Source organism: Callorhinus ursinus, unplaced genomic scaffold (assembly GCF_003265705.2).
Source record: "Callorhinus ursinus isolate GAN/ISIS: 27379988/994484 unplaced genomic scaffold, GSC_fseal_2.0 scaffold4, whole genome shotgun sequence".
Taxonomy (NCBI): domain Eukaryota; kingdom Metazoa; phylum Chordata; class Mammalia; order Carnivora; family Otariidae; genus Callorhinus; species Callorhinus ursinus.
Window position 1 is genome coordinate 93,785,461 of NW_027397066.1, and position 11,228 is coordinate 93,796,688.

The 11,228-nt window shown below is 39.0% G+C and overlaps 1 protein-coding gene across 13 annotated transcripts in view; it reads right to left on the reverse strand.

Annotated features, from left to right (window-relative positions):
- The window catches only part of CAMK2D (calcium/calmodulin dependent protein kinase II delta), a 313,999-nt gene extending 304,792 nt beyond the window's left edge, over window positions 1-9,207 (reverse strand). For 4 of the 13 annotated variants that reach the window (XM_025874079.2, XM_025874077.2, XM_073892166.1 and 1 more), the window contains exons 1-2: window positions 8,482-9,205; window positions 6,754-6,848 (exon numbers count right to left, since the gene is read on the reverse strand). In XM_025874079.2, coding sequence (XP_025729864.1) covers window positions 6,754-6,848; window positions 8,482-8,546 — 160 coding nt within the window. In that variant the 5' untranslated portion in view covers window positions 8,547-9,205. Of the gene's footprint in view, window positions 1-6,753; window positions 6,849-8,481 lie in introns of all 13 variants that reach the window. The other 9 variants (XM_073892171.1, XM_073892168.1, XM_073892170.1 and 6 more) reach the window with 5 other exon arrangements.
- Between the last annotated feature and the right edge of the window lie 2,021 nt (window positions 9,208-11,228).

The window sequence follows — 11,228 nt, forward strand, 5'->3', positions numbered from 1 at the left end:
CTTGTTTTATTTTAATGTGTAGGCATCATCATTAATGAAATTGTTTCAAAAAGACATAGGGAGAAAATAATTTCCTATTACTATATAAATTCCAAATAATTTAAGCCTTCCCTTGCCTTAAGGGATAGGGTAAAATTATATACTAATGTGAGAATACAGTTTATTCCATAAATTTATGCATGTACAATACATATACATATACCATACAATTAAATATATCTAGATAATGAGAGCATAGATTTTCCATTGGTAACTGATCGGCCAACTGAAATCAACCGATTAATTAAAAAGTTCCAGGGCATGGAGAAATAAAAAGAGATTTCTCTCCTAAACAAAGAGATAGTGATTAACTCTTAGAGCAAGGCAAGAGATGGGGATCAGAAAAGAACATACAGGTAGCTTCAAAAGTAGAGGGACTACTCTAGCTATTAAGTGGAGGTTTATTGGGTGCTTACTGTTTCATACTATATAAAATATAATTTCATATATAAGATTTTATGTAATAAAAATTTTTTTAATCCCTATGTAATCTAACTAAAAAAAAGACTCTTAGGTAGAATCAACAGTTCATAAATATTACATGACAATATCATCTATATACCTAAATGACTTGCTGCACCTGTTATTTTTCCAACATAGTAATATAAAGCTGTCAAGTTTTATAATTTATAAATTTTATAAAATTTTATAAAATATTTATAAAACTTGACAGTTTTATATTTTTCCTTTCACTTGCCACATTTTTGTATAAATCTGACACATACAACAGTGTTGTCTAAGAAGAAACAACAAAACAGCAAACATTTGTCTTCCATCCTTCACTGGTTAAACAAGATGAGCCAGAGAAATAGAATGCCTTTCTGAGTACCTCTCTGCTTTGGTTAAGGACTGAGTTTTTCTTTTCAGCAACATGTGAATCATTTAGAAGAAGTAATCCTAGGAACTTATTGTATATTGAGATATTTTCAATCAGTTAATCAATTAAGTTTACCAAAACACTTCATTCTTCTGTAATCGTTTTCCTACTGTTTTAATAAGATTTTTCACTCCATTGTTTTCCTTCCAGAAAACAGCACAGAGGGACTGTCAAACTTCAGTTTGATTTTAAGTTACTGCAGCACTTAAAACACTATCTTCTCTCACAAGTTGGAACTCTAAATATATTTTCCCAAAGAAATACTCAATTCTGTATGTTGCACCGAGAAAAAAAGATGTGTAAGACGTAGTCCTTTTTATGAAAGGCCCTGAATAATCTCTCCAAATTGTTTATTTAGACTTTGGTACTTGAGCCCTATCTGCATTATAGTTTTAAAAATGTATTTAAATCTATATTATATAAAAGCCTTTCTTTATCTCTTCAGGCAGAAATAATCTTTCCCTCCTTTGAAAATCAACAGCACTTTATTCATGCTAGATTTAAACCATTTATGTCTTCTATGATGTCTATTTGTGTAGATAGACTTACTTTTCCTAACACTCTGCCTACTGTACTCATTCAATATTTATTAAATAAAAATAAAATAAGGCCACATATGTGAATGTGCTTAGTAATCTATAAAGTAGTATGAAATGTAAATTACTACAAAGGTTTTGTGTTTAGAGTAAAAATATTGCTAAGACTCCACTTAATGTATAACAGTGCAATTTACTAAACAATCATTAACTAATTGTCAATAATAAAAAAAAAAACAACACTGTGTACACCGTACCCTAATAAATGCAGAGAGACAGATGTTAAAAAAAAAAAAAAGAAAGAAAAATGCCAACTCAGCCCTAGATACACTAGGGGTTAGTCTGCCATGGTATCAGCCCAAGAAAAAGACTTTTAAAAATTAAATAAAATTCTAGTTAACAAATGAAGTTAAATGCCCAAGACAATCCTAGTATGTACTTTATAACAATTCATGATTATTAACCTTAAAAGGGCCCATAAAAATTTACTAATTTTTACACCAAGTTGATTCAATATTTCAAGGGAAATGAAAGGTATTAATCTAATTGTATAAACAATGAAGGTTCTCCAGGTGTTCAATTCCTACTGCATGATCAGTCAGGCAGAGGTTGACACTAGTTATTAATATCACAGTAAGGTATCTGACAACCACCTTCTTTATTAAGTTCGCCTATTTTAATGATGCTGGAATACAGAAAAGATTATTATTTCCTAGAAAAGCAGATTTACATTTTTATCTCCTAACCAGTCTGGACAACAATAATATTCTCATTCACCAAAAGAGGAAAATAGATATCTAGTATCAAAATCTATGTCAGAATGCAAATACAACTAAACATAACTAAAGGACACTAAATGCTAAAAATGATACATGCCACTTTGGGGCCCAATAATTAAAGAGCCATAGAAATTCCATATGCAAAAATAAAAATAATTTACTAGTTTTGTCTTAAAACACTGCTCCAAGAAACTTTCAAAAAAATTAATTTGCCCAATTAGCTCCAAATTGCCAAATCAATAATGTATAATCAGAACAATTTGATTCATCTATAACATCTCAGTTCTGCTTTCCAATTTAAGACAAGTAACCATAAGGCTGAAAAATGACAGTAATTTCTTGACTGCCTGAATGCCAAGGAAGAAAAAAAAAAGTAGCAGGAGTTATTGACATCTCTATTATAACATAAAAAAAGACTATTTAAGGACATAATGCAACATTTAGATTTCATAAATGAGACCTAATTTGGTGTACATGGTCAACTAGTTTTATAAAGTCCTGATTCATAGTCTACAAAGATCATCAATTTGGGAATTAACAAAACTAGCAAAAATCAAAGAATGCCAAATGATTTAATTGTGTTATATCTGTGAAGTATTACAGAAATATAAAATGAAGTCTTTTTTTTAACTTTACCAAGGGAGTAGAAAAATTTGTAATAGCATACTATTTCAAGCTTCTACTGTAGTTTACATTTTACAAATACAATGACTGTGGCATACCAGACCCCATGTAATAAAAAGTGGTTGCTAATGATCAAAAATTACATTGGAAAATGAACTTCAAGAAGTCATTACTACCATAAAAAAAAAAATCTTTTACCACAGGGAGCCTTTAAAATGTGAAATAATCACAAATACTCTTTCTAAAGAAATCTGCTATCAGAACCATCAGTCCACTGGATTCTGAAATGTAATCACAACCCTTCATGGACTTCGCATAACCTGACAATACGTTACAGTTATAAACATGTCAAAATCAACAAAGTATGAAAACCGCAGAGCAAATTAGCATTTGTTAAGTACCAACCTAATTGTCTGGGACCAAAATGATATAATTTCTACTTCCCATGGTAAAAACAGGAGATAAAATTCTATCATCACTAGCCACCATTTATTAAGCATGTCTTCTAATCCCATCTAATGAAAAACTTAAGAAATTTCATATAAAATGTTTGAAACTTTTCTACATTATTTATTTTTAAAACAAGCCAAACTATATATCAGATAGATTATCTGATCAGTATCTCATAATGAATGCTCTGTGCATGCACGTGTTAACGCAAAAGGGAAGAAATTCTTCAACAGACTCTGAGTCTCCCAAATATGGTTTGTGCAACTAACAGCTGAGAGGAAATGCAACTGAAACTGTCTGCTGGAAATCCATTAACATCTAGGCACAGGAAAAATGTCTGGGTGACAGTATAGTTGGATGCGCAAATTTGTGCAGGAATATAGCCAAATTTTTGGCAATCCCTTGTGGTCTTAAATGTATTGACAATGGCCTTTCTTTTTCAGTTGTAATACTACATTTAAAGAACATTATTTGAGTTGGAGGACCTGCCTGGTCTTTAAAACAAACAGGCTTAAAGCTCAGATTTACAAAGGCATGGCATTTTAAATAATACAAACAAAATTTTGGACAAAAAATTATATGCTCCACAAAAAGTGCTATGCACAGCCAAAAGAAAACAAATCAGTACATTAAGGAAAATAATGTATGCTAATTTACATATCATTCTAATTCCTTTTAAATATATTATCTTAAAATTTTCTGCAAAGATCATTTTAAGGATTATTATAGTCTGAGAAGGGAGTGTTTTTAAAGCAATGTTCATATTTTAAAGCATATGTTCTTAATATACTACTTTATAGATTACATCTAGTATTCGCTTGTTAAATAAACTAAGTATTTAACTTTACAAACCATTTAATAGCCACATTTGATCCTAGTCACTCTGTATTGAGCCCCACCTATGTCCTCAATGCTGTGAAATATTATATTAAACAATGAAAGCATTTTTAAGAGTTTGTAACTTAATATGGGTATAGTTTAAACAAATGTACACATTTAAAGATATAATATGCTATAAGCAGCTCTAATTGTGGTGGTGATAAAATAAATTGAACGTTTTACAGGAAAGTACTGTAATATTTTACAAGTGAGCAGTAATAGGTAAAATTGACACAGTACTTTGCAATTAAGAAGTGATTCTCATAAAATTCACTGAATCCTCAAAACAATCCATGATACCCTATGACTATTTTTGCCCCATTTTATGGGGCAAAAGAACCTAAGATCAAGAAAAGGTAAGTAACTAAACCAAATTTACACACTAAGTACTAAAGCCAAGATTCAAATTGGGTTCTCACAGCTAAATCAAGGCTGCCCCTGGATTTATAATTTTCACATTCTTTCATGTAAGTAATCTCATCTGATCCTTACAACAACCCAAGGGATAATAATAGCAGCTAATATTCACTGAATACATATTATGTATCAGGTGCTCTTCTATACTATATTAATTCACTCCTCACAAACCCTATAAAAGGAAGGGTTACATTATTACTCCATTTTACAGGTAAGAAAACGAAGGCTCATCAAAAATACATAAATTGCCCAAGATTACAGAGCTAACAGGTAGGGGAATCAGAATTTAAACCCAGGGCATTTAGTTCCAACACCTGCTTCTTTACCATCTCACTCCTCAGAAGGGTGAACATAGCAGGTTAAGAAACTTGCCCAAAGTCACAAGGAAAGAAAACTGGAGAAGGAGAAGAAGGATGTCTTCTAGCACTTCACCTAATTACTCTTCCTAAATATAATTGGAATCACTGAATCCAGATGAGGCAAGGTGGCTTTGGGTGTAGATAGCACTTTAAAGCACAGTATGAGCAGGTGAGGAACACTGGCAGGAAGAAGGAATCCCATCTGGTTAGAGACAACTTATCTTCCATAGACCGGAGGCAGAAGAAAGGAAAATAAAATGTATGTGAGCAGAGACACGTGTATTTGCCTTTCTGACGTAGGGAGTAGGAATTAGGGTAGATGAAGAGGGATGACTCTAATTAAGGAAATCAGTAGAAGTGAAGCACAAGACTGATTTATTTTGAGAGAAAGTTTAAAGCCACCGAGAGATTTTGGATAGGTATTGTAATGCCTCCAAAAAACTGATACCCCTACTCTTGCCAAAAGTACCTGGCACACAGGAAGAAAACAAAACATGTAAGCACTGAAAGAATTACACATTTTCATTTTTTTCTTTTTAAAAACTAAAATGTCATTTACAGTTTAGCAACTCCTTTAGACTGTTAAGAACCTTCCTTTGGAGAGAAGAGGGAAAGGGGAATCTAATTGAGCATAACGTGCTTCTCAGCAGTTCTCAGGCTATGAAGCCATGGTACTGCTTACTTTAGTACACAGACTTTCCTCAGAATGCTGTTAAAACCTGATGCAGGAAATCACAACAAAATCTCGCTCAAATGAATAAACTGAAATGCCAATCTAAACCTCCAGTATATGTAAAGGGAGAGTTTGTAACAGATAGGGGGAGAAATCACGGCAGAGATCAAATACAAGGATACCAGGATACTAGGAAGCAGGGCTCTTTAGAAGACAAATTAAGTGAGGCAATCTAACCCTAATAGAATTTCTTCTCTCATTACTTAAAATAAACCAGGTCACTGAAATGGGCTTATACTGTGGCATTTGTGCATTTTAATTTCACTTAAATTTCATTAAACCATAAATTCCCATGGAAATACCTTAGACACGTGCTCACAATAATTAGAATGCCTAACATTTCAGTGTAAGTACTTTTGCATGAGGTTCAACAAAATAGAAAGAATGCAGTGAGGTCCCTTTAAGTTTTGTGCTTATGTCAACAGCTATTTTATGATAAGAATTATCTCTGTGGCTATAAAGCATGTGTAAAATACATTACAGGAGTCCATGAGAAGCCTTAATGTGGAAGATCCAGTAAAGGTCTGGACTGCACACAGACACATCAAAATCCAGCTAAACTTCCTAGAATATAGCAATGATAAATTTTTCCTCCCAAAGCTATTACTGTTAAATATACCTTGTTGAACTAAGTTCAAGTGTAACTACAACTGAAATATGATTCAACTGAGCTATGACCTATTTTTCCTCTCAAAAGCAAAAGAGAATAATGACAGTTGTGAGACTTATATTTTTCCATTCCAGGGTATTTCTGAAAGTTATTTCACAGCACAGCTAAAGGCAAAATGCACTCAGTGACACTTATTTGCTTTAAAATATAGTTACGTATGCTATTGCTCATAGGACAGTTGTAATTATTTAATAATTTGTTGTTAAAATTCATGTGTTCACTTTTAAACTATACATACCAAGAAGCATTCTGGAAGGAAATAATCTCAAAATGTAACAGGACACCTAAATCTACAGTTCAATTATAACTATGTATCTACAGAACAGAACCAACATCAACATGACAAATACAAAATTAACATATACTGTATATGTGGTTGAAAATACCCACCCCTTGCAGAAAGCTTTTTGGTGTTGATAATTTTGGCAGCATATTCTTGTCCAGTAGGGATTTTCATACATCTTCTCACCACTGAGAAAGCCCCCCTGAAAACCAATAATTAGCATGTCATCAATATAATCAGCTCTGATATCCCTTTAAAAAATTACAACAATCTGAGCATTTTTATTGCATTTAGTGATTTGTAAAATATCAGTGCACTACAGTAATATCCAGAAAACGAACGATTCTTCCTGGAAATCCAAACCTTCTTTAATGTTGAAGAGTAAAAGTAAATTTTATTTAACTGGGAGCACACATTATTAATCAACAAAATGAAAAGGAACTGCCAATTATGATGGCTCTTGTTTGCACATGAAATTTGAAAACATTTTACAATCACACTCACACAGCACCAAATGCTCTGAGGAAAAAAAAAAAAAGAAAAGAAAGAAACCCTGCAAAAAGCATGGCTGAGGAGGAGCAGCAAAAATCTTCTGCCTATTTATTTTGTTAGAAAAAAAATTAATGTGGCTCCGAGTAAGTAAATATGGCGATTGTTTTCATTAAAATATAAATCTTGGGAACATTTGTGTGGTTTAACAAATCCTGATATGGTGATTTCTCTGTGCCCTGTTTTGAGCTGGGGGAAGGGAGAGATTTGAATTAAGCTGCTCCTCCGACATATTCTCCATGTTTTAACAGCAGACAACATATAAATATATAAGGATATAATTTTCATTACATTTAAAGGATAATTATATTTTCTTGAATTCAATTGTATAAAACAACCACATACATATAAACGCACCCCTTTCAGAAGTAATAGTCGACACTAGCGACAGAGGAATTGGGTTTGGGTTGGATGCTACATAAATCAACATTCACGGTTTGGCCCCTAGGTCCCTAAGCACACAGGTCCTCAGAAGGTCTCCAGTCCCCTTCCTTAAATTCTCCGAGTAGTTCCGCCTGTCGGGCGTAGGAGTCGTTTTATACAACGCTAGGCTACCCTTGGGAAGCTTTCTCTCGGTCTCCAGGTCTTTCCCGTTGCCTGTATAAATAAATCCTCCCAGAGAATGTGAAGAGGCACACGTAAATCGTAGGAAGGATGATGATGAGCGAATAATCTAATGCAAAGAATAATAGTGGATATGGGGCAGGGGTTCGAGTTCCTTTGGGTGACCCTTTTCCTGGACAGAACTACTGATGCGAAATAGACTCTACGACAAGTTGAACTTTCGGCATCAATAAATATGGCACCGTCTGTGGCCGTGAGTTCTCATCCGTACGTGGGTTGTATGGCCGACACGCCGGCTAACCAGGAGGCATCTCTATTTACAGAAAACATGATCTATGTTGCATTTTACATGGGTTCTTGTTTCCTCTACACACACACACACACACACACACACACGCTCGCACACTTCTCAGGATGACAGCTACAACTGCAGGGATCGTAAATCCACTAAGTCTCTAGTGCAAGAGGGTGGGGGAGCAGGAGAAGGTGGGTTTAGGATTATCGGAATGGGCCACCAGCTGGGGTGGAGGGTCTTTTCCCGTCTCTGTCCCCTCCTCTTGCTAAGGCAGCACCTTTCTCAGAGCTGCCACACCACTGGCCCTCCTCCCTTTCCTCTGGTCTCCCAAACTCCCTCGCCCCACGCGGGAGGCCGGTGGGTCTGGGGTAACGCGACCCGCCCTCTGCTGGAAAGGGAACGTGCGGATGCGGGTAAAGGCGCTTACTTTCCGAGCTCCTCGAAAAGCTGATATTCGTCCGTGAACCTGGTGCAGGTTGTGGTCGAAGCCATCCTCGGTCCCTGGCTGGGAGCGCGGCAGACGAGACTCGAACAGACGCGCGGCTTCCCCGGGACTGGCCCCACGGCGCTGTCACCCAGGGCCGCCCTCACTTTCCTCGTCCGAAAGTAGCTCGCCCGGGAGGGAGTGTGCGCAGGGGCGGGGCGGGAGGGGAGATGGCCAGAAAGGGTGGCGTGGGGTCTCCTCCCCACGGTCCGCCGATTCTCTTCCTCCTCCTCCTCCTCCTCCTCCTCCTCTTCCTCCTCCTCCTCCTCCGGCCCTTGCGTCCTTCTCCTCTGGACGCTCCACCCGCCCCCCTTCCAGCCCCTCTCCCCAAATGCAGGAGGCAAAGTACTCAGGAAGAAGGGGCCGGGAAATGGAAAACAGCCGGGCACGGGGCGAGAGGCAAGCAGTTGCGAAACAAGCGCACCGGGGCTGGAGGGGTAGGGGCCGAGGGGAGGGAGCCCGAGGGGGCGGAGGCCGAGGAGCTGGGAGCGGACAGCTCGAGCCCAGCTGCAGCTGTCAGCAGGCGCGGGCGCCGGGCGCGCCGGGGCTCGGCCGAGCGTGCGCGCCCGGGGCCGGCCTGCCTCCCGCGGGGACCTCGGCTGCCTGACGCTCCCCCACGAGCCCGCGCTGCTTCGAGACTGCGCGGCGAGAGAAAAGAGCGCTCGGATGGGGCGAAGCCTAGTCGGCCGTCCCCAGGCCTCCGCCTCCTACCCCCTCACCACCACCCCCCGCCGCCTCCTCCCACCACTCCCTCCGCCTGCCAGCACTCCTTCCCTCTCGAAGCCCCCTCCTCGCCGGTCCCACACCTCCCTCTAGCGACTCCCAACCCTATGCCTTCGCGGATCTCGCTCTCCCGCCCCTGGGTCTCACACTCGCGCAAACCCGTCTAGGGAGAGACCAGGTGGGTGGAAGAGGATGTACGAGGGAGAAGCCTACAGAGGGTTTAGGTAAAGGAGACGAGACGTCAAAATTACCCAGTTAAACTCGCTATAAAGCTGCTGCCTAAATCTGGGGTTGATTTAGCGGAAAGATGCTGGGTTAAGTCGTGAGCTGCCCGGGGATGCTGCCGGGGCCCGTGGAGGCCCCCAGCCCTGTTGGGGGCGCGGGGCACTAGAAACCGCTCCAAGCCGACCCGCGAACCGCGGTGCCCCGGGTGGGAGGGCGAGGTGAGCCACCATTTCATCTCGGCGCCGCTCCGTGTTGACACAGCGGGGGCCGGATGTGGGCAATTGACAGCTTCCTTAGAAGGGTTCCAGCCTCCCACAGCCTCCCAGTGACTCCGGGCCCACCCCAGCAGAAGCCCCGCGGCCCGCTCCCAGCCCGTTTAGCGAGGGGCGACGCCCGCCGTGCGCCACGTTTCACTTCTGATATGACTGCCGCCTCACTCTCCACTTCCCCCCGCCGTTTTCTAGTTTGGGTTGCTCAGACTCTGGCAACCCCCGAAGGCCTTTGCTTCGACCATGAACGCTAGAATGAAAGCAAAAACTCCCCCATTGAGCCACACCTTCCTTTCAGAGTAACTCCCCTGTAACCTCAGTAAGTTCTGATAGTAAAGCGGTTTCTCGCGAGATTTCCTGCCCTGGCTGCGGGGGCAGGGTGCTGGGAAGGTTGGGTGTCGGTCACGCGACCCGGTTGGGACTGACGTCACTAGCATCACGGGAACACGTTCTAGCCCGTTTCGTTTTGCAAAGAAAAAAAGGGAAAGGGAGAGGACCGGACGAGTGTGCTCTGCTTGTATGGTCAAAGATCTGGCTAGTGACACATAAGTATACTTTGTAAATGACTCTGAAAAGCCACTTAATCAAGAATACGTCCTATTCATTAGCATACAGTAGATAGGGGGAAAAATAATTATGCATTACATTTAAAATCAATCGCTGATTGCTAAAACAACCCCTGGGCTTTTCTTACAGTCTTACGTCTTTAATAAACTATGCAACTGCAAATTTAAAGGCAGAACAAAAGGGTTATGAACGGTATTTCCAAATTACTGTCCTTTGTTCTACATGGGACCCTAAAAACTTCGCAGTTCTGCTAATTTGTTCATCATTAGCATTACATCATGGATTCAAAATTCCACGTCTGGAAGATAAAAGATAACTTGGATGTACACACAATCTAAAATTTAGAGGAATTGTTGCTCGCTCCCAGGGGCTGCTATTGATTAGTAAATTACCTTGTCCATGGTTACACATAATCGTCAATTCCCTCATTTCCTCATCTGGGGAATGCTAATCTGCCAATAGTAGAGCTTTTACTGAAGTTTTCAAAATATTTACAAATTTTAACAGTTTTAACAAATTTGAACTTTGTATATATTTGTATTCCCAGCGGTAAAAAGCAATTAGAACATTGTGTAAAATGTAATAATACAAGAGGATATCAAAAGCTATATAAAGAAAGAAACAGGTGTCTAAGTATTAATAATTGAGCTATAAAACTGAAAAAAAAGATTCGGTCTATGCTAAAGATTTTTAACATATCTTAAATACTTAGCAATATGGTTCCAAGTTATAATGCAATAATTTAATTTTCTCTGAATCTAAAAATGAAACAAAAAGTAAAATTAAAACAATAAATAAAGATAATATTAAATTTTACAACTCCAGGGAAGAAAATAAATTTTTTAAATATTCAAGTAATGAGGCCTACATAATTACAGTATTTATCTCAGTAATTTAAACTACCAA